A 23,661-nucleotide genomic window follows, 5' to 3' on the forward strand; every position below is an offset into this window, starting at 1 on the left:
TCTCATCTCAAATCCTACAGCAAGTCCCTGCTGATTGTGGTGCTTACCTTTGGACTACTAGTCTTGTTTGGCTGGGCCAGATGGGAAAAGTCTGCAGACCGATTTTGCTTTTTTAGCCAACCTAAACCAAAAATTCAGAGATGCTGATGCTACAAAAACAGGATGTCAGCTTTTGTCAGAAAAGATCACAAGAGGTTTGAGGGTTTGCTTTTTTTATATATTTTAGCTCTCTCTTTCTCTTTCTCTCTCATTTTCTTCCTCCCTGCCTCCCTCCCTCGCTCGCACTCTCCTCCCACCTCCTAGTTTCTGTCAGCCTCAGCACACGGCCAGGGGAAGAGCGGAGGAGATGGCAGTGGCTGAGACACAGCTGTACGCCAAGGTGGCCAACAAGCACAGGAGCAAAAGCCCATCTGTACTCCTCGAGTCCCTCCTCAACAAAGGATTCTCGGCTCATATCGCGTGAGTAATGTGTTCATCTGTCTATGCACAGTAAGAGGTGTTTAAGATGCAAGAGGAATTTCTCATGAGATCCTGACTTCAGGCTGCTTGCTTTATTCATCAAGAGAACATGTTGCTTCCTAGGCGTGATGTCCCTATGCAGGGATCAGACCTGTCTTGCTGTGAATTTCTTGCAGAGCAGAGTGTATTGCCCATATTGCAAAAGCAACCTGCTCTGTATCTGTTTTTTTAAAATGCTTTGTATTCCTGAAGAGCACATGCACTTCCAAGTCTTCAATTTGAGACACCTCACAATAAAAAGCTGATGTCCATACTTTGCTCTTGGGATATATCCTCTTTCATTTTTTCTGTTTATCACTATTATAAAGGAGTTGGGTGTGGATGTAACTTCTATCCAAAGGCCTGGCAAAGATTTCCTGCTGGATTTTGTCACTGGGAATAGTTTTGAAAGAGTAAGCTTTCCTTAACAAGATGCCACATAAGTCTGTTAATTTTTATTCCTGTCTTCAACTGGGATCTTGCTCCAAAAGCATGTTCTACCTAGAAAATATAATAGTAAAGGATGAGGAACTGTTCATGGCAAGCCCAATGGATGAGAGATTAACTCAACAGAAAATAACAGTGGTGGTCACTTCGCTCCCAAATATTCCTCTGATTGGACAGGGAAGTTTTGGGGACGATTTTTCAGCTTCTGAAGGGCAAGTATGGACACTTCAGTTAAAAATGTGCAAAAAATAAATATTTTCATTTGAATGTCAAAGAACCCCTCATAAAAAATATTTTAGAAAGGAGAGCAATATCTCTTTCTTTTAAATTAAAATTAAACATGTTGAATGGACACCATTCATAAGTAGTGTGCTGCTTTTTGGGGAGCAGCAGTGTTTAGCAGATTGACTTTAGACATGATAGGCACAGCTAACAAGGAAACTCTGGGTGCCTTGTTCCCAGTTATGCCCAGTTTTAACTGTTCAGCTGTAAACCTAGTTCATCGTTTCTCTAAGAATACTACAAGCTGGGTCATCTCAAAGCAATGGCTGTGTTTTGAAGTTTTTGTCCTGTATGAGTGAGTCCAGAGGAGGGCCATGAAGATGACCAGAGGGTGAGAGCACATCTCCCATGAAGACAGGCTGAGAGAGTTGTGGTTGTTCAACCTGGAGAAGAGCAGGCTCTGAGGGAACCTTATAGTGGCCTTCCAGTACTTGAAGGAGGTCTACAAGAAAGGCGGGGAGGAACTTGTTACAAGGGTATGTAGTGACAGAACAAGAGTTAATGGCTTTAAACTGGAAGTGGATAGCTTTAGGCTAGACATTAAAGAAATTATTTACTGTGAAGGTGGTGAGAAACTGGAACTTGTTCCACAGAGAAGCTGTGGATGCCCCATCCCTAAAAGTGTTCAGGCCAGGTTGGATGGGTCTTTGAGCGACCTGGTCTAGTGGGAGGTGTCCCTGCTGATAACGAGGTGTTGGAACTAGGTGATCTTTAGTTTCCCTTCCAACACACACCATACAATTCTATGATTCTTCACATCCTCTTCAAAACACTTTCTGCTGTTACTGAGATGGCTTTGTGCTTCCCAGGTCAAAATCAAGAATCAGTGGCAGAAGTAATTATATAAATCAACTTAAAATGACAAAATACCCAGAAACACTTTAATTTTTATTGTATTTTATTTTATTGACTTTAAGACCTTCAAAATTTTGGTCGCGTTTTTAGAAAACCTTTTAGATATCTCTGTAGTTCCTGGATTGAACCGTAAATGAAAGTACTGAAAAGTTGTTTTTTCAAGATGTCCTGGCCTGAAAAAAAAGAGGGTGGCAGAAATATTACAAAATCTTTCATAACAGAGAACCAGCACCTCACAGCAACATTTCCCCAGGGGATCAAGCTGAGAATCAGATCAACAAAATGGGCCTCCCTTGGTGCTTACACAGAACTGAACTGTGTCAGCAGTTTCTGCTTTAGGGAAGAGCCAGTTTATTCTCATTGTCAAGACACTATTTTTAATACAGATTTTCAATGGTTTATTCCTACTCTGTATATGAGAAAAACTAGTATATACAGAATTTATTCTACATGTTTCCATCCAATCGTTGCTGCTTATCTTGGAAGCGAAGAATGTGTAGTCACAGCCTAATACTCTCCTGATGTTAAGAGCACTGCAAAGCCTCTTGGAAAGCATCCTACAGCCAACATATATGATGAGACAAAAGGTGGAAACAGGCACAGAGAGAAGCACAAGGGAGCAAGAACATAATACCGAGTCAAGTGATAGTCCATGGTTTCAGGTCTCACTTGACTTACTACATTCATGATTTTGCTGGCCCTGTGGTAAAGAAAAGCTTAAGGTAAGCTCCATTTGGCTTCAGGGCTGTTTGCACAGAGCTTTTCTCTAAGTGAGAGGAACAGCTTGGCATGAAGCAGTAAAATGTCTTTTTTGAGGTGTTACAAGTAGTTGACAAAGTCTGCATCATTGGCTGAGCAGTGACAGGCACAGGCCTTTCAACAGGATACAGCAGGAAGGGCTGCATGGGGAGAATGACAAAAAAAAAATGGTTGTTTGTGTTTGACACGATGGAGAAGGGGGACCTAGCAGAGGTGTGGAAGGAAAATGTGCAGCATTTAGTCACAGAGGACACAGGCTAGTTTTAGACAATCTGGCTCATGGTTTTGCATTGGTTTAGCCATGGTAGTTGACTCACTTTGAGAAGAAAAAGGTAGAAAGCAAAGCTTGAGTGCAAATGCTCACATTAGCACTCATCCATTTTGAGTCCTCACTAAAAAGCCAGGCATGGTTGCTCATACACCTAAGTACCTTTAAATGTTTTTAACAAGCCAAAATGTAGTTTTAGAACAAGAGAGAAGGCATAAGTCTAGGAGGAAGAACCAAGGAGGAATCTGAGTCCTGCTGCTTCATGCAGTCATTGCGCTGCTGGTGTGTGCTCAGGTGTCACAGGGAGGGATAGAGGATAAAAATGTGAGGAGACTAAATGAATCAATGCCCTCAGGACCCAATGGCCTCAAAAAAAGAACAAAAAAGATGAGCAGATGACAATTTAGCAGGTTTTCCTCCATGACCATTATATCTACTTTCTCTTCATGTCTCTTCTATGAAGCTTGTGGGTGGGTTACAGGGCTGGAAAGGGGGTTAATGGGTGCATTTGATACTTAAACACTGGGGAATCCTTCATCCATCACCTATTATTTAGTTATAAATACTTGTTAATGTGAAGTACATAATTGACATTTTGAAAGCTCTGATGAGAAAAGGAAATGTGACTCAAATCTGAGTTGCATTAACAGAGAGAAACATGGAATATTCTCCCTCATCCTGGACTGAACTGGTGGTTCACGTGTCTCTCTGCTGACCTATGGAAGATCTTCAATCCAGATTTTCATGCCCCAACATAACCAAGTTCTGCTTCATTTGTATGCATGGAATTGGGTCTGGCATCTTGAATCAGAACATTATTCTATGAACCAAACAAAACCTGCTCTTACAATGCTTGGGCAGGTGGTTTACCCAATCCTAAGAAAATCCATATAGTCCGTAGAGACGATAAGGAAACATCTCTAGAACACAAAAGAGGACATCTTCTGGGGAGGATAGGTTACTAATATTCAATGAATTAAAAACTTGCAGTGGAAAAAACTATCTGGAGAGCTTCAAGAATGTCAATATTTGCCAGGAATAACCTAACTGTTAATGGTCCTATCTGTGCTGGAAAATAGACTTGGTGACCACAGTGTGTCTATTCTTTATTTCTAGCAGTTTTCTTTTTGTTATTTTGATGAATCCATTTTGGCTTTTTTCTAGGCAAAAAGCCTTGGCTGCTACTGGACAAAAGACAATAGAAGACGCTGCAAAATGGTAAGTACCTATGCTTTCTAAGGAGTGCTTTCACATTAAACCAGGCTAAAAATCCTTGTTCATGTGCCGACTGTCACTGCAGTTGAAGTTAGCTTAGGTAAATGTTAAAAAAAAAAAAAAAAATCCGTCCCAAAAGGAAGGAGGAAGAAAAAAAGGAAAATGTATGTACCCATGGCTGCAGTTACAAACTCCTGCAGTAACAATGTGGGATTCCATGGCAATGGCTGAAGGAAAACAGTCTGTCTTCTTCCTTTGAGAAAGGCCCTTTACAAAATAAGCTGAAAGGCTGATGATGGTCAGAGGGAGGCAACACTGGAGACAAAATCACTTGTTATTCCTGATCCCTACAAAGTTTTTTCCTCTGTACCAGGACTCTCATAGAGTATTCATATGTTATTCATATGTTGATAATTTACTTTTTTTGCTTTAATCCACCTTCAAGTTAACACTTTCATCTGGATTTTGTTGTGGGTTTTTTTTCAATTTTAGGGGGTTTTTTTTGCTTGTTTTTTTTTGTTTGTTTGTTTGTTTGTTTGTCTTGGTTTTGTTTTGTTTTGTTGGTGAAAAGCCAGAGGATACATTTGAGAACGGCATGTTCTTCCCAAACACTTTTTTGTCAGGGATACCACCATGCTTTCTATCGGTCACTCCCAATCTGACAGCTGTGAAGCCAAACAGCACGTGAAAAATAAAGTGAAGGATATCATCACTTGGACTACAAGTTTCTCATCTTTCCTTGTGCATTTTCTGATTTGTCTTGTTTGCTTTTATTAGGGCTGAATAAAAAGGCTAGCTATTTTTGAGTATTTTTTTTTTAAATCTTCAGTTAGTTTTCATTTTGTCATTCTTCAAAATTTTCTACCCATTGCCTCTTTTCCTTTGCCAGTCCTCTATTTCCAGTCATGAGAAACGAGGGGAAATAACTCAAAAAACCCTTAAAAATTCTTTTTCTCGTCTTTGCTTTTCAAGCATTGAAAGAAGTGAAGGCACATAGTAAACACACACAAAAAGCAAAAAAAGAACCTCACCATTCTCTGTTAATACTTTAGGGAGAAAATTTGTAAGGAGCTTTTATCTCCGGTTTTCATTTGTAAGAGCATAACAACCTTCTATTTCCTCCATTATATGCTCTTGACTCCAGGTTGCACTCCCACTGCAATGATCCCTCTTTGGATGACCCCATCCCTCAGGAATATGCACTTTACTTGTGTCCCACCGGCCATTTGTATAACCACCTGCAAGAGTTTTGGAAGGAGAGCAAGCGCCAGTGTGGGAAAAACAGAGCCCATGAGATTTTTCCTCACATCACTCTCTGTGACTTCTTCACGGTAAGGCACAAAAGATGTGCAAAGGTCAAATATCAGCTACTGGTAAAATTGGGCCACCTGCCATTGTTTTACACCAGAAGTTCTCCTTGGCAATCAAACTCACACGACTCAGGTCCAGACATGCTAGTTTCATATTTGAGTGCTCGACACCTGCGTAGGCACTGTGGATTTTCTTCCCACCGCCTACTTTAGCTACCCACCTCAGGCCTCAGCATACCTAAAACTTGGATGCTTGGGCCAGTGGGATGGTTTGGGGTAGCTGAGTAACACTTGTCCAGTATCCATCCAGGGCAACAGTCCAGGCTACACATGGATCTGCCAGCAGGAAGCACTGCTTCCCACACACAGCTATTGGCTTCAGAGACCAAGCCCATGGCTGCATCCATATAAGGTGTTAAACCTTCCTGGCTGTGGCAGCAGCGGCTGCCTTTAGCCAGTTGTGCAGTGCTGATAGTGTTAACATAGGATGCAGAAAACTTTGGTATTATGCCTATGGGAATCTCAGGGAAACCCCCTGCCTTCCCCAGAGAGCCGCAGCCAGAAGGTCATTGCTACAGTGGTGTGGCCCAGTTTTTACCTTTTCTGTTGAAGCTTGGAAGTTTTGACAAGACAGAAGCAGAATGCACAGGGATGGAAAGAGCAAGGGGAGACAGACTGGAGTCCGATGGTGCAACTGAGTCACTTTGTCAATAATTTCACACGAAAGTTGGATTATTGAGCAGGACTCCTGGTGGGCTGTTTTCTGGTCCTACAGATGCTACTCTCCCTCTAGGTGACCTTCTGAATGCTTGGTAACCCTCTAATGAACTTCCCAGAAGAACTACTTCTCCTGCATAGGTGAATGTGCCAGCATCAGCAAAGGCCAGAAAAGAGTCACTAGTCTGGAAAAACTCTGAAGCCATCTGGAATTCCATTTTCATATGTTGATGGCACAGCACATGAACATCAGCTGCAGCTGAAGTGCACTGAAACATTCTGTTAATCATACTTCTACACTAAAGCATGCCACTAAGTATAGACAGTGAGAATAGAAGTGTTTTTTGCAAAATATTGAATGGTAACCTGTGGCCATTAATCTCAACTATAAAGAACAAAAATAATTAATTAATAATGAATGCTGTGCTTTTGAAAGGTGGAAGAGACAACTGAATTGCAACCCTCGCCTTGCACATCTCAGCCCCATTTCAGGTAGCATATTTCTAGGGACAAATGCAGCCTCCAGTGTTGTTCTCTGCTCCTTGGCTGTCAGCATGAACTGACCTGGGCACCTCATGGGCAGAAAGGGAGACTCACTGACCTGCTTCCCACCTCCTTCTCCCAGTCCAGCCCTCCCCCATTTTCTGACTCCCCAACATTTTTTGCAGCTCCCAGGCTTGTTGACCACAGGGGAGACTGCTGCATGGCACATGCCCTGGTGTGGGACCCTCATCTCTCCCTGTGCCCCCACAGCCCAGTCTTCCCAGTGCCACCTTGGTGCATCTCTCCTCCCTGTGGCTTGAGAAATGCTCAAAGCTGAAAGGTGGTTTTAACCAGAGGAGCTGTTCTCTTCTCTTCTGCTCTTCCCTTCTCTTCTGCTCTTCCCTTTCAGTAGCTTCACCCAGAGTGAAGGCTAAATGGAGCAAATACCTCTGCAGAGGAGAGCAAAGCAGCACAGAAATGGAGCATCATTAATGTACCTGTCTTTGGCTGGACAGCATAAATTCCAGCTTTGTCTCTTCCCTTCTTAGGTTGCTTGTCACTTTTTTTTGTGGCACTACAGCTCTGTACGGTCTTTTAATTTGCTGTGATTAGAGCATTAAGGATAATAATGATGGAGGTGCTTTATGCATTTTGCTGTATGTTGCTCTGAGATTTGGAAGTTTTAGCAGGAGCGGTGTCAGCAGAAGACTGTAGGATAACAATAACACAAATTCATACTTAGAATTGAAATGGGAAATAATGATCCGTGCCTCATTTCAGACAGGTTACGGCACACCCGTCAGATGGTACAGTCTTTTGCCTCTTTCCTACCCAGGCTAGATACACCTCCTGATAATAGGCTTCATCTGTGCTAAACACACTGTCCAATATTACTGATTTGAATACCAGGAATTTCAGGCAAGTTTCTAATTATGTTGTCTTTCTCCACACTGCTTTCTGGTGCTGCTGTATAACACAGGCTATGATAGTGGCTGTTGGGTTAGTGGGTAAAGCCTGCTCCTCCTGTGTTTTTTTTCAGTGTGAAGACCAGAAAGTGGAATTATTGTACGACACCTTAAAGCGAGTCGGTGACAGCTTTTCACAGTGCTTTCCGTCATCCATTTCCCTATCACTACATGCATCCACCAGCTACCTTGGCTTCTTCATTGCTGACAGCCATGCAAATATCCTCAAAGAGTTTGCTGTGGCATTCTCCTCAGAGGCTTCAGCCCTGGCAGGTAAGACTAACATCAGAGGGAAAACAGGTGGGTCGTAGCACAAATGCTTAGGCATGGTACTGAAAACGTCTCTGGGGGAGTTTAGCTGATGTTTTACTGCCAGCATGCCCCCTTTCTTTCTACAGATTTAAAACAATGTGTCTAGGGGACCACGTTTTAGATTTTGCAGGCACAGTGCTTTTGTCTAGGAGCTGAAATGGTTGCCTGTATGACTTGATGGGCCATCGATCAGGGTAGCCGAGATGTGGAGGGTTATAGTACTTCCTATTCCCAGACCTCCATTCCCAGAGTGCTATGGCCCATCCTGATGGCCTGACTGCATCTCTGAGAAATAGGTCCCAGACCCTTCTCCAGTGACATCAGAAGAAAACTGGGACATAGCCCCAGCATAGCTATGTCTAGGAGAAACGAGTTAATACATCTCAGACTGGGAGAGGAATTCAAGCCCTGTTTGTTTCTTTCTCCCAGCTGAAGACAGGGAGCAAATCCAGTCCAGATTTGTGAATTATTTTGGCATGATTAAAACCATGATGTTCTCCAGAACCATTATTCAGCAAAACTATGATCTACTCTAACAATAATTACTATGATATTTCCTGCATCAGGCAAAGCATGTAGGATAAATCAAGAAGAGCTTTAAAAGACCTTCGCTTTTCTGTTGTGACATGATTGTTTTATTCCTAGATTGCCATGTGAAGCCCTGCCTAAAGCAGTTCCACCTTACCTTGGCTCACAAGTTTTATCCTCACCATCAGAAGACTTTGGAACAATTGGCCAAATGCATTAACCCAGGGGAGACCTGCCAGTGGGTAGCTGCTCTCTACTCAAGGGACATGCGTTTTGTGCATTACCAGGTATTGGCATCAGATTTAATTTCCTGAGCCTATGAGCAGACTCTTTGCTACAATCATTTCACCTTCTTCTTTCTTGAAGAAAATCTGTGCATGCACAGTACAGTGTTTCAAAAAAAGGATGGTAGTTTCAAGCACCTCTTCTGTTTAAATAACTGTACTCATGAATCAGTAGAATATACCTTTATGGTAGGCTGCTTGAAACGCATGTCAGTAAGGTCTAATTCCAAACTCCAGCAGAAAAAAACTCTAATCTTACCATGACATAAATTAAAGAGACAGGAAATTATGATCTTTGAATATTTTCTAACATTTGTCAGATCAGCAGTAAAATTCAATTTGGCAAAATTAATTTTCTTGATTGTTCTAGCTATGATGAAAACTGCACAGCTTAAATACCAGTGAGCAGGACACAGTTCTCACTGATGATTCTCACTGACTCTTTAGTTAAAACCAGAAAACATTTTCCCAGTTCTCATTTCCAAATTTAAATTATGGAATGATAAACCTTTTCTTATTCAGATCAGTATTTCACTTTGTCACAAGTCTTGTTTTGGTCACACTCAGGAGACCTGTGGGTAATCACAAAAAACAGCTGGTAATGCTTTTGCTGTGTTTGCTTGTAAATGAGTCTGTACTAGATACAGGGGAAAAAGAGTATTTTTATTAAAAGCAGGTGCCTGTATTTACACACATTGTGAATGTGGTAACATCTTCCCTTTTCTCTGCTGAAGCGCCGTTAAAAAGCATGATGTGGAGTGGTAAACAGTACTGATCGCTGTGTCTGGTGGAATTAAAGAAGTATTCCCTGAGCTGCTGTGGGATGTGCAGCAGTGGGGTCTGGTCAGCAGCCTGACCCTGCTGTGTGCTCCCCCCCAGACGCTGCGGGCCCTCTTCCAGTACAAGCCCCAGAACATCGATGAGCTCATGATCAACACCGGGGACTTCATCTACGTTGACCCAACACAGCAGTCTGATGTGACCGAAGGGTGGGTGATTGGGACCTCGCATCGGACAGGTTGCAGGGGTTTTCTTCCTGAAAACTACACTGAGAGGGCCAACGAGTCAGACACGTGGGTTAAGCACAGGTAAGTTGGGCTTTCGTGTCACGGGTGTTGCTTTATGTCAGCCACTTTCCCTGCTGGGGAGCCGTGGCAGCAGGAGCTGGAGACGGCACGTGTGGAGGAGAGAGGGGTGCTGGGGGTCTGGGTGGGATGCTGAGACTTCTGGGAGAAAAGACAGGATACACACCCACAGACACCCAGAGTTCATTAGTTCAGCTGCTCAAGGGATGACCTCTGTTTGCTCCTGAACAACCTGAACATCCTAATTAATTTTAAAAGACCATGTTCTGCCTGGTAGATGAACCTTCAGCCTGGATCGTTTGCTTCTTTTTTCTCATTTCAAGACCTTGCAAAGTTCGCTTGAAATCAAACCATGCAAAGGTTACTCCACCACCTTGAGCCTGCCACCCTCATCTTGTTGATTTACCCTGTATCAGCGGGCATCTGTCTGGCTTCCTGCACTTTGCTCTGCAGCTGACAGTGTGGTTGATGCTACTTACAGATTAGAGCTGATTTTTCTAAGCAGGGAGGGATAAGTACACTTGTTACTGTGTCCTCAGAGACACAGAGCAGGCAACCAGGTTGTATATCCTGTTTGAAGATCACACTTTAGCAGGGTTACACCCAATATATGCCATCAGTTCATATTATTTCACTTTATTTTTCCTGGGCAGATGCTAAATCAATAATCAAGTGATGAAATGGATTGCATGAGGGTGCAAAAAAATACCGAATGGAATATAAATCCTTACAGGTCTCTGTACACAAAATAATGACTTAAAAAGCCCCTCTATTTGTGTGCACTCATAGGTTTGTGTGTGTGTGTTGCTTTTTTTTTTTTCTACAGGGAATATGTTTTTGCAACAGCTTCAAGATTTTTCCCCCAACCTGAAAATGAACCTAATGTAAAGCTGCACAGAGAAATCCATAATCCTAGTATGTCCAGGAGTGTAACCAATGTATTTTCTCTTCAGGTAATATTTTTTTTCCCTTTTCTTATCTTTACCATGTGCTTGTGCAGATATACTGTTACTTAAATGCATTTAGTAAATTTATTAGCATGTTCCTTTTTCTCCCTCACATTTTCACGTTACACTGTAATGCATATATATATATATATATATATACACACACACATATATACACAAGCTCATGTGCTTATACTGTATGGTATCTCATGTTATTTTGTAACATACATGATGTAAATATTACTCTTGCCTTCTTTCATAAAATTATTTTAATTCCTGTCATAATAGCACAACATATGAGCTCCCTGTTGAGGTTTCTCTGTGCACAGCCTTACTGGGCAAGCTGTGCAAAGGTACAGCAACAAGTCTGACAAGTGAGACACGGGCACAACTTCCCCTGACTTTCATATGGGTTAGTAGCAGAGAAACTAGAGCAGAATTAGGCAGATTTTTCATTGTTACTTTTATGTGCAGATTCTGTAGATGTCACCTTGGTGGTTTACATGGTCCCAGATCTTAGCACACTGAAATGTTTCATCTTCTTTTATATTTTTAGGTAAATAGCTAATGCAAATAATTGCATAGAACTGCAGCAAGAGAACAGCTACCTGGGAAGTTTAGCAGCACTGATGTGATTATATTTTTGTCCTAGTTTCAAAATCAACATTTTTTTTCCCAGATTTTCTTCTGGTCTCTGGTATGAAGGGAAAAATAAGGACTCTCCTTTTTTATCTACAGCATAGTTTCACCTCTGCTGCCTTATAGGCTCTGACTGTCAGGGATGCCAAGATGGTCCTTTCCATCAATGACATGCTGCAGAAACCCCTTTGGACTTGCCAGCCCCATGGCCTCTTTTCTCACCATGCTGGGTGATAACCCCAGGTTCGTTGTGTTAACACCAGAGCAACTTGAGGGCACTTTGAGGGAACTTCCATCCTGGGGCCTCTCAGGACACTGTGTGCATGACTGTAAGACAGAAGCTTCTGCAGTAGTCACATATCCTTCCACCAGCTCTTATCTAGCTCAGATCTGCAGCAGAGCCACCATATGGCCTGAAGAACATGTTTTACAAACGTGCAGATCTCCAGACTAGGAGTTTCCCAGGTCTTTGGGTTCCTCTGAAACTGAAGAGCAAGATCACAAAATGTCAGTTTTAAACTCTGATCTTGTGGTGATTGTGCTTCATGGCAGAAATGCAATAGTGTTTAGATGAATACAGGAATATAAATTTCATAGCTCTTCTTAAGAATTCCCTTCTCTGCTGCTGAAGATACACATCACTAACCACACTGCTGCAACAGTAATGCTGTGATGGGTTACTGCTGAAAAAGTTTAAAAGCCTTTGACTGGTTCCACGTTATCTTTTCTTCTGTATTTAATGCTAACCCAAACAACTTAGAACTTATTTGTAATTTCACACCTTCTGAGCATAAAAAGTGGCCTCAGAGGAGATCTGGATTCACTGCTGATTTGGCCACACAGTTACAAAAAATGTGAAAGTAGTGTTTTCATTAGGAAAAGAAGGATGAGCTTGGTGTTAGTCCTGGTGTAGGAAAGGGCATTACAACTTAAATCTTAACAAGCTTCCTTGTTCTGTTTCTACTGGTCACATGATATATATCAAAATGATAATTTCTTCCCACACTGGAATTAAAAGATCTGTTATCAGCACTACCTTTCACTAGTCCAATCACAGAGTTAAAATCTAATCTGTAGCACATAAAGGTCAATGATCTCTTTCATTTGCCTTCACTGGATAGCCAGTCATACTTACTGTTGTCCTAAAGATAGGCATCTATTATAGCAGCCTCTTCTACCCTTCTGTTCTTGTTATAAACCTTCCAGGACTGGTCTGCTGTTCCTTCCTCCATCAGGCAGCATCCAGGAATCCAGATTTTTCATGCAAATTCATATAATATGGTAATGAAAGCCTCTTTTTACCTCGTTGTCTCAGAGTGCCACCCTGCGAAGAGGTGTGCTGGTGATGCGCCATGGGGAAAGAGTTGATCAGGTCTTTGGCAAATCTTGGCTTCAACAGTGCTTGACTGCAGATGGTAAGATAATGGGAGGATCTTGGGAAAATCAGAACTGAAACCGATTAACCCTAGTAATGGGTAAAAGAGATGCAATCTTTGGTGTGCAAATGTAAATGCTGACACAAAAGAATTAGTAACATTGCAAGTCAGGTATAGCACTGCTTTGACCTGTGTGTAACCAGTATTTGATAATATCCTGAAGTCCTTCATGTTTATATTAGATAAACTCTGCAAAACAAGCAAAGTTCTTGTGATACTGATGGATATGTCTCACTGATGGATGTACAAAACACAAGATCTCTACCACTCGTTGCACAAGGTGGTGGTTGTCAGACCCCTCTGCTTTTCCATCCTTGAGTCAGGACCATGGTCTGTTGATCAGAGTCACAGTATGTCAGTACTGCAACCTGGGGAAAGAGAGCAAGAGCAAACCATGGTGGAAATGAGATGTTAGCACTGATCAAAATTAAAAGCTAAATTTCCTGTTCCTCCCTCTCAAAAAAGTGTATTTTTAAGGTGAAGAAACTGACACCCACCCCCCATACCCCACCCCCCCACACACATTTGCTCTTTCACAGCTTGCAGAAGAGGTGCTAGTTTGTTAGGACAGGTGATTTCCCAAGCGAGTGCTATGACCTCAAAATGAGATTTCTTTAAGGTAACAGAAGTCATCAGGATTTTTCATTAGTGAGACACTGACTATGTCTGTAGTACAAAAATAATCCTGCAGGCATCTGAGTTCAGGTGCCTCTTCATGATCCCCCAAACTGCTCAGTTATTAACTATCTCCTTGGTGTGGTCTCAGTCGATGGCAGCTTCCCCTGACCCACATGGTTCCCAGAGATCTAGGGACAGCAGAGACTACAGTCCATCCCCCGTGGACGGACAGAGTGGGTGTTTGAGGTGCAGGGAAGAGAGACTCACTCCCTGGGCAGGTGCCCTCTGTCATCACTTGCCCTTCTGGCCAGAGAACAGGCCTTGACCTGTTTCATTGGCCAGTTGAGATGTCACTCTGGGCTGAGTTTTCAGAACAAGCCAACAATCATTCAGAAGAAATAAAGCCAATAAAATGAAATGCCCCTGTGCATTCAGCTGCTGCCTCCCTTGTGCTGTGGCAAAATATCCCACCTTGTTTCAGGAAAATACTACAGAGCAGATCTGAATTTCCCTTCCACCCTGCCAAAGAGGAAAGACAGCATGAAGCAATTTGAATACGATCCTCCTTTATCTTGCTGTGGCATTTTCCAGTCAAGGCTTATAGGTAAGCTGGATAATATCCTACTGAAAATGTAAGAGTTTGGGAAGCAGGCATTCATCATCTGCAAAAGTTATACTGACTTTGCAGCAGAAAAATTTCGTAGCAGCACTCACTGTGTAACTCATTGTGGTAACACTTCTCCATGGGCAACCACTGCAAGATGGTAATAGGAAATAGGAAATAATAGGAAATAGCAAAATAGTAAAATAATTAGTCAAATAGAGAGTGGAGCTGGTTGCATATCTTTGGGAACGATTCTGCCAGTTCATGCCAAGGAAAGTTAAAAGAAAGAAGCTGCAACACTACATGTGTCCTGCTGCTTATCTGCGAGGGACTAATGCCTTATGCAGCTGTCACTGAAAGAGCAGTGAGGAATGAAGGGGCCAGCCAGAGGGAGCAGCTTTGTGGTCAGCAGAGTGTGGTCACGTCATCACAGGAACCTGACAGCTGAGTGGTGTGGGTTAGTCTGCGTCAGTTCACTCACCAGATGAAGTTGTTCCTGCTCTCTGAGCAAGCATGCCTGACTGTGACAGTACAGGTCTGGTTCAAATGCTTCTTTCTGATGATTCAGAGATATGGAGACAGCCAAATGCCTAACTGCTGTTTGCAGATTTGGAGTGAATCTTCTGCAATCATCTTTCCAACACTCATTTTAAACTTGCTGTTGCCAGCAGAATGAGCTTTTTTAGTGAGCTCGGTCAGTCAACAGTGTGAAAAAAATGAATAGAAATGGACTGCCAGTATAACCCACACCAATGAAACTTACAAAATCCAAGCAGTTTTTAGCAGAAAGTATTTTGTGGTAGTTTCTCATCTGTCACAATTTGTAAAAGAGCAACTCGTTTTGCCATTCCCATCCAGGGGAAGCTCTGCTGGACCAGGAGGTGACAGTCAGCTACGTGTACTCATCACCCGCACTGCGCTGCGTACAGACAGCCCAGCACCTGCTGCAGGGTAAGGCAGCAACACTGCACAGGTGCTTTCACCACCAGGAAAATGTCTTTGCCATCTTCTGTGAAGACAAGTAATGTAGAAGACATCGTTGTTATTTGTTATATTTGAGCAAGGAAGACAAGATGTTTTCTTCTAGCTGCTAATATAGGCAGCAATAAAACTGCTGCCCTGTGTATGGCCTGGAGAGCACTATCCCATTAACTCTCACTCTCACTAGTTAAAATGGAATCTAACGCTATACGGAACAGAGGCATTTCACATAAGGTTGAGTTCAACACTAGTAGCTGCTTATCAAACCATCACTGCCACCTTGTCCACAGGATATTCTGAGTCAAAGAGCAAATGTTTCCAGTATTCTGAAGGATGCATACGTAAATCAGGGAAGACAGCTTTCTCCTGAAAGCATTTGTCGTTGCAAGCCAAACCACAATTTATTCCTTCCTGTTGCAGAACCTCTTTCCTTCTCCCCTCGCTCTCCCTCTCTTCTTTTTTCCTTTCCTGTCCCCTCCAATGGGTCTGTCAGAGATTCACAGTCCACTACCATATTTACCTCAGAAATATGATGGGAGTGCATTTCCTCTGGGAGCTAGCACCACTTAGTAACCTCTCTTGAGAATCATAAGCAAAATAGTGTGTCTTCCAACAAAAGAATTCAATTTCTAACACTATAGAACAATTTCTTGCCCTGCTGAGGATCACTGAGTAAAATGCTGTATTAAAATGGCAAAAACATTACTTGTCTAAAGTTTATTCAGATTGCAACATTACTGAGGTCTTTTCTTCTGTTCTCTTCTGTATCCTGCATATCATAATAAGAGAGCTTCAGAAATAATAATGCTTATGATGATAATATAATAACAATGACAATAACAATAGTGTAATAATTTGTAGTGCTTTAACATTAGTCAGACAAGAATATAACGATGGCTTAATTTAAACAATATGATCCTCTTTTGTTTGAAAAGAAGTAATTAATTTTCATTAACAGAAGTATTACACCAAGCAAGGTAGAAAGTATAGACTGATTGTAACACTTTGAGTGTGCCTTCCTCATCTTAAGAAATATTTCTTATTGTTGCAGGGCTTAAATTAGATCAAAAAGTCAAAATCAGGGTGGAACCAGGACTTTTTGATTGGACCAAGTGGGAAGCAAGCAGAGTAATTCCTGATTTCATGACTGTGACAGAACTGGTAGAGGCATCTTACAAAATAGACACAAGTTACAGGTAATTGCTCCATATCTAGCTGTTAAAGCCATATTTTTATTTCTTTGAGGTATGTCTTCATCTGTTTATTTCTCATAAACCATTGTGAACATTGCAAAAAATGGCTAATTCTGATAAAATTCAAGTCTGCATGATCTGTTCCCAAAATGTGATATGCTGTCATCTGTCTCATGACAAGGGTAAACTTTGTTTGCTGCTCTGACACAGAGACAACACGTGCACACCTGGGAATGTGCATGTACATAGCACATGGATGCACCTGTGTCACAGTTTGACTCAGGACAACCCCCACATACACAAACATCTCATACTTCTGCGTAGGACCAGCTGTGCTTTGGTGTTGCCTTCAGATCCATGGCCTCAGCCTCATGGTTTGTCATACACACACAGAGAGCTGCACTACAGGCATTAGTGTCAGGTACCAGGAGTGTTGTTGTTTTTGTTGGCTCATGTGAAACACATTAGAAACATGAAGAATATCCTGTTGGGTAAATAACAAGGTGGTTTTCAGCAACAAATAAATGTTTCCTAAATTATTTTAGGAAAGGTGAGTAAGCCCTTTGCTGAGGGTCTGCAAGTGCAGCAGCAAGAGGTCTGCCCCATGGCAGAGGATAAGCCCAGGCTAGGAAGTGGTAGAGAACACAGCTGGCTGCCTGAAATGTGACTGTTTTGTATCACTGAATCAATAGCTGTAAGAGGAAGGGAAAGGGCGGGGGGAGGCACCCCATGCTCCTGGAGGCAGAGCTATGCCAGGTCTGGGGGGAGAGAGGGGAGCCCAATATGAGCCAGCTGACCTGGTTTTGGGGGCAGGCAGGATAACACCATTTCACTATAATTGATATTTGTGACAAATGTGGTTGGGGAGGGGAGTTGTTTTGCTTTGAGTTGCTCAAAAATGAGCAAGGACCTTTTGGGGCCCTCATAACTTGGGGCAGGAGGTGCACTTGCAAACCACAGCAGGGCAGGAAGTTAAAAGCCTCCAATTCAGTCTAGCTCCTCATCTTGCTCACAAACCAGGTTACTCTGTGTTCACAGTGCACAGCCAGCTCCAGGAAATTACTCAGCTAATAAAAGTGAGTGTCTCTGGGGTTTTCCACAAATACAAGACAAGGGGAAAGGAAACTTCTCATCTCTTAACCCTTTTCTTACAGCCAAGTAACTGTATTCATTTGAAATTGCATGAAGGAGTAAAATCCTTAATTTTCTTTGATCATAGTGCTTTCTGGTGTGTTTTATTACAAACAGACTGTTTCGCCTTTTTTTTTTTTTCAATAAAAACCCTCAAACTTCCACACAGAAAAGGGTACAAATGCAGAGCAGTGAGAAGTTCAGAGGGGAAGCTCTGAAGCAGAGCTAACTACAGGGTTCAGAACCCTCACAGCTCACCTTGGTCCAGGCAAAAATTGTGTGGATGAGCTATAAACTTGCACATAGGATGCCAGTTTCTGTCTGTCACACATAGGGTTCAAAGTCTTCATGTCCCAAGGGCTGTTTTTACCATATTCACCCACTGCAAATGACAATCTTCAAATAGGTTAAGTCCCTGATGGTTCTATCAACTGTGGACCTTATCCAAATTCTCCTGTTTACAGTGCCACTAAGAGGCAACATGAGTGGTACTGAAGCATTTGCTGCCCATGTGTTGTGTGCTGAGATTAAATCACCTTGAGGTTCAACGCACCCAGTTGCAGACCTCTAGGAGCTGGGTGCCTAGGCTATAATGGTTAACTGGAAGACTTCTTGTCAGTAGAAAGAAGGGGGTTCCCAAAACAGTGATTTTCCATCTTAAGGTCTGTGTCAGATACTTAGAGATAGCATGAATTGACCTCTGAAGAGGCTTACTTGTCTCCATTGACCTAGCCAGATACTGGAGTTGTAGGCAGCTGAGGTTGGGTGCGATCCACTCTGCCTCTCTCTCCTATTACACTCTCACAGAAGCAGAGGAATGGTAAATGCTCCCGGTCCCAATCTTCTGCTTCTGCCATTTGTACTGACACAATGTACTGAGGACTCACCAGTGAAAGTACACTGTGATACTGTACTTGACCACAATTTCTTAATCTAATATTACTCCTGCCTACTCACTGAACAAGAAGACAATGAAATTGGGGTGAGGGTGGAAGTTGTTTGTAGAAAAAAAAAAAAATTAACACCCTAACACAACACAAGGCTAACTATTTGCCAGCTGTAGCAGTGAACACTTCCTGCTCCTGGAAGAGACAAATTAAAGAAAAATATAAAATGAGGAAGGTTTTATTCTGTTGCCAAGAAGCTCTGATAAGCTGAGCAGGTTCTGCAGCTATGGGAAGGCTGTCAGGGCCTCCTACCATCAAGAATTTTTTGCTCCTAGTCACCTACCTTTGGCACAGCCACCACTGCATATCAGGGCTCTGCAGGCTCTTCCCTGCTGCCGCTGGGCTGGGGCAGCCCCTGGTTCTCCTCCCAGGGATGGACAGAACTGGTATCCTGGTAGCTGCTGTGGAGTTTTGGGACGAGTCTGTGCAGGTTGCATGGTGTCCATCAATCCAAGGTTGTCCTACCAGTCCTGTCCGTGGCACTGTCCCCATTCGCAGCCGTTCGAAGGTCTGTCTCTAGCTCTTTTTTTTTTTTGGAAAATACATATTCAGTGACTTAAGGGCCTGATATGTAAAAGCAAGAAGAATGCTTCACCTCAGTAGAAGTGCTCAGTTCCTTAGGAGTAGTGCATTGTGATACGTGTCCCTGGAAACACATCCTTTTTAACTCTAGGAGTGGAAAGTCTTTACTAGCCCTTTGTCCAGCTAAAGCAGATAAGCCTTGTTTGTTGTTTGATTTGCTTTGCTTATTAAGGAGACTAACACTGGGCCACCAAATCTTGAAACCATTCACATCGTCAGTGTCTTGCCTTGGTTTGAACTCTGTCAGGATTGCTATAGGGCTGGGTGGCTCCACAAGTCTGCAGTCCACACCTGGGCAGTGGTCCTTGCTAACAGAACTGTTCAAAGGTTAAGCTTTGCTTAGGCATGGATCCTACTTCAAATAATCTCCATTTCAAACTACAAGTTTTATTAAAGTATGACTTTCCCTGCATCTGGTGCTTTATGGGCTGTGAGATTTAGCCATAAATTTTAATGGAGAAGTTAATGCTGAGGTAACAGTATGTCAGCCAAGTCAGTAGATAAACCTATATCCTTTTAATCAAGTGCCTTTTCTCTGGTGTAGTCATTCAATAGTGCTAACAGTGTACACATATGCATCTAGATTAACATATATTTGTGATTTTTTTGTCAGGGGTAACTTCCCACTCTCTTCTCTGGTGCTGTCAGAAAGTTATGAAGAATATATAAGCAGAAGCTCTGCAGTTATAAAACAGATCATCACTGCCTGTCCCAGCAAAGGTAAAGGTTCCAGATCTTTGTATGTTCTGCCAAATACTTCCAGCAACAGGAACAGGCAAGGATTTGTCAACAGAAGCACATTTAACTTGAGCTGTTGGTATTGCACAGAGCTTAAGGTAGACTGTTAATCCTTGTCCTGGACTGCACTAAGCCAAAATACGTGCAATTTATGAGATAGAATTGAAAAAGCAAAATTAAACAGAAGACCTTAGAGTACTAAATTGCAAGTCTTGCCTGGTCTTGTTACATTGGCATATAGCTCAGTGTAAGCTAATACACCTTCTGGAAAGCTTACTTTTCTCTTTTCCTACCAAACGCTTTCTGTTACTAGCTGGCACACCAACAACACACCAGACTTTTTCTGACAGGCACAATACACTCTGCCACATTATCAAACAGGTCTGCAAAGACGAACAGCCCCAAAAGAGCCTCATGCCCATCTGCTGATGGGTACGTAACCTTACAGTGCTGCAGCTCTCATTGTTTTTTGTGGTGTACCAGGTGTCATCCTCATTGTGGGTCATGGCTCTTCCTTGGCATCTTTCACACGACCTCTGTTAGGGCTCCCTGCCAGAGACAGCAGTGACTTTGCCCAGGTGGTACGAAAGGTAAGAAGATAATTTTTTTTGGCAGGAAGCCTTCTTCTTGTTTTACTATATTTTGATTCAGGAGCCTGCTTATGGAGTGAGACATGCATGTTACTGCATGCCAATACCAGGGACATCAGCTTTCTCATTACAAAGGGAATCTCATGTAGTTTTAGCAAAGTACTAGAGGTCAAGTGAAGGATTTTCTCTGGGTCAACAGTATGTGGCTAGCAGCTACGTCTGTGGAGATTTTCATCCAGTTCCCTTGGAAAGTCAATGCCCTGTAGCGCCTACAGACAAGAGGCACATTTGGAAACCTCTCCATCTGGACCTAGCCCTCTTCCCTTAGAAACACAGCTAAGAGCCTTCCCTCTCCTCCCCATCATGTTGTGAGTGTAACCTGCAGCTATATTCAGTGACTCACTCTTTCAGAAGCTGTGTGTTTTTCAAGTCACTGTAAGTTCCCAACTTTGGTGCTGAATGGAGTTGTAAATGGGTTTTCTTGCCAGCTTCACAAATGGGCCTTGCTCTTGAGGCTTGGTCACTAGAGTTTTTTGTTTATTTTATTTGTGTATTATCACCAGTGGCAGAATTCTTCACCCCAGTTTTCCTTACCATCCACCTTGACACAACTTAACTGGAGAATTTGGTCTTTAAATAAACTTTTATTACCACTGTAGATGCTTAAGGAGTGAAAACATTTTGATCATCAGATCCAAGTATAACTGTGAGGTGAATACATAAGGTCAGCTATTGCCCCACAGGCCTCCAGTCTGTTCGTAGTTAATTTCAGAAGTAGCAAAATGCCCTGGTCTCTCTTTCTAGAACAGTCTCAGGGTCTGTTCTCTTTTGCATGCTTCACATCAAAGCAATGACCCTACTAGTAACTTTGCTGGTAAATTCTTTCCTAGATTCCTTCACTGGGCATGTGTTATTGTGAAGAGATTAAAGAGGAGAACAAATGGCAGATGGTCAACCCACCAGTAAAGACATTGACTCATGGAGCAAATGCAGCATTTAACTGGAGAAATGGTATAGTGGAAGATTAGAAGGCTGGCTCTACCTTTGGACTTGTCAAAAATGAGCCAAAGACAGGTCATGGTTCAGCACAGTACAGTGATTCATCCAGAAGATTTACAGAGGGTGGAATTACCCTCTGAGAGTTGTCAAAGCATAGAAAAAACTCTTCAAAGTTTGGTGCCTGAATTTTCTTTTTCATTTCAATGGCTGAGAAGAAGTAGCCTAGGAACTGGTGTGCAAGTGAGCAATAATTTTAACGGTGGTGAAAAAAAGCACCTCTTGACCTTTTCTGAGAGTACCAACATTTAGTAAATACAGAATTATCTGATTATAAATTCCACTGCTGAAGGCACTAAAGTAGACAATGTTACATTTTCCAAGACCAAAATACATCCAGTAAGAATTGCTTTTTTTTCATGCACTTGGATATTTTCAGACAAGCAGAGAACTGGGGACTGAAAAAAAGTCATCTCCTAGCTGAAGAGGAGACCAGCTTTACCTAAAGCCACTGGGTTTCCTATTCACTCCACCAGTCTGCAAGACCAAATACCGCACTATTTATTTACCTCTTTTACAAAAGGAATCTACTTTCTATCACAACAGCTCCCCATTCAGCGATTCCTGAGTGAGCTGTGTTGCAAAAGGGACTAAATTATTCCTTTTTGAAGAAAATGGAACTGATTATTTTACTGTTGCTGGGACAAGGAAAGATGCCCTGCATCACTGTAGTGATGACAAAACTGTGATGTGAGCAACTCTAACTGCTGAACACTTCCTGAGATGGCACTCACAGGACAACAACTTTGCTTTGTGTTGTTCTGTGCCAGATCCTATAAATGGGGACACACCTACAGGATAGGTCACCCAAAAGGTCTTTGTGGCTCTTTTCTTGTTTTTTTTTTTTGGTTAAGGAAATAAAGCGCCAAAATTGTCTGCACAAACAGGGACATGCCTTTCCACAGAGCCAGGTTCCCTTTCCAATTTTCCTTTCTACTTATCCTCTCCAATAATTGCATCTAGGAAAGCACAACTGTTTCTTTCAATGACAGGAAAAAAAATGGAGTTTTCTTTTTCTTTCTTAGCATGACTAAAAATGTTTCATTTTCACTCTTTATTTCCATGCTCCTTCTTGACCTATCTCTGCATGCACACCTTTAACCTCAGAATTAGAGTCCATCCAGCATTCAGGCTCTGGGGTGAGAGGTATCTGACATGCACTCTTATCTGTGAGCATGGAGATTTCTTCTCTCTGTCTTGCCTCTGAAATTATTCATTTTGACTTTCCAGCTCTGATCATGCTACTTGAGCTCTTTCTTTTCTAACAGCACTGCATGTTTTCAAGTGAAAATATAACATCCCAGACCCAAGATGGGAGCTCTTTAGCTAGCAAGTGGTGCCAAGAAGGGTATAGGACTGCATCACCGGCTGCAGCCCAGAAAAAAGTAATAATCCCAAGTGTCACCATAGCTTCTTCTTGCTCCAGGGGAGCAGGATGCCACTGCAATAGTGAGAAGACAGTGGCTTGGTTACTTCTCCGCATCTTGCCCCAACACGCACTTGCTGTTAGCTGAGGGTGACAGGTGTGGTGAGGGACAGCTTTGCACTAAGCACTGAAGGCAGTGGCAAGGCTCCTCTGTGATCTTCACAGAGGGCTGTGAGTCAGAGATCTAGCTGAGAAAGGGCCGTAGAATACAAGAAAATCAGCACATAGAGGGAAGAGCAAGGTGATGAGCGAGGGAGGAGCATCTCCTCCTTGTGCTCAGTCATGCTGACAGTAACCAGCAAGGGTCTGCCACCACACCTCATGCCTGATCCACTCTTGGAAGCCTGTCCCAGTGGGAAGAGAGGGGGAAGTTGGGACAGTGAGGCAATTGCAGTGGCATGGGGATGGCTCATCTGCAGTGGCTCACAAGAGGTTCAAGCTCAATGCCTGCAGAGGAGTTAGCTCCCATCTCACAGTGCTCCCACAGGGCTCTGCTCTCTGTGAAAGCACAGGAAGTTCCACTTCAATATGAGGAAAACTACTGTGAGGGTGACAGAGCACTGGAACAGGCTCCCCAGTGAGGTTGTGGAGTCTTCTTCTCTGGAAAATTTCAAGACCCGTCTGGATGCGTTTCTCTGTGACCTGCCCTAGGTGGTCCTGCTCTGGCAGGGGGGTTGGAAGCAATGATCTTCAGAGGTCCCTTCCAACCCCTAACATTCTGTGACTCTGTGATTCTGTGAAAGATGTTACTTTTTGGTGTGATTT

At 42.7% G+C, this 23,661-nt stretch overlaps 1 protein-coding gene across 2 annotated transcripts; it reads left to right on the forward strand.

The window, feature by feature from the left end:
• Positions 1 to 346: 346 nt before the first annotated feature.
• On the forward strand, positions 347 to 21,442 carry UBASH3A (ubiquitin associated and SH3 domain containing A). 2 transcript variants are annotated; one of them, XM_051618787.1, is made up of 14 exons: positions 347 to 459; positions 4,274 to 4,327; positions 5,469 to 5,655; positions 7,874 to 8,072; positions 8,757 to 8,926; positions 9,803 to 10,011; positions 10,835 to 10,961; positions 12,886 to 13,009; positions 14,130 to 14,252; positions 15,111 to 15,203; positions 16,285 to 16,429; positions 19,700 to 19,806; positions 20,308 to 20,414; positions 21,305 to 21,442. In XM_051618787.1, exons 1-14 carry the CDS (start codon positions 347 to 349, stop codon positions 21,440 to 21,442), a joined length of 1,896 nt encoding a protein of 631 aa, XP_051474747.1. The 2 variants fall into 2 exon arrangements, with proteins under 2 accessions (XP_051474747.1, XP_051474757.1); XM_051618797.1 differs by having other exon boundaries at positions 12,910 to 13,009; positions 19,700 to 19,812.
• The last annotated feature ends 2,219 nt before the right edge of the window (positions 21,443 to 23,661 follow it).

Source organism: Apus apus, chromosome 1 (genome assembly GCF_020740795.1).
Source record: "Apus apus isolate bApuApu2 chromosome 1, bApuApu2.pri.cur, whole genome shotgun sequence".
NCBI classification, from domain to species: Eukaryota; Metazoa; Chordata; class Aves; order Apodiformes; family Apodidae; genus Apus; species Apus apus.

Coding starts and splice junctions, on each gene's coding strand:
- UBASH3A (XM_051618787.1), top strand. CDS start 347: ATGGCAGTGGCTGAGACACAGCTGTACGCCAAGGTGGCCAACAAGCAC. Junction 8,073..8,756: donor AGAGGCTTCAGCCCTGGCAG/GTAAGACTAACA, acceptor TTTTATTCCTAG/ATTGCCATGTGAAGCCCTGC. Junction 8,927..9,802: donor TGCGTTTTGTGCATTACCAG/GTATTGGCATCA, acceptor GCTCCCCCCCAG/ACGCTGCGGGCCCTCTTCCA.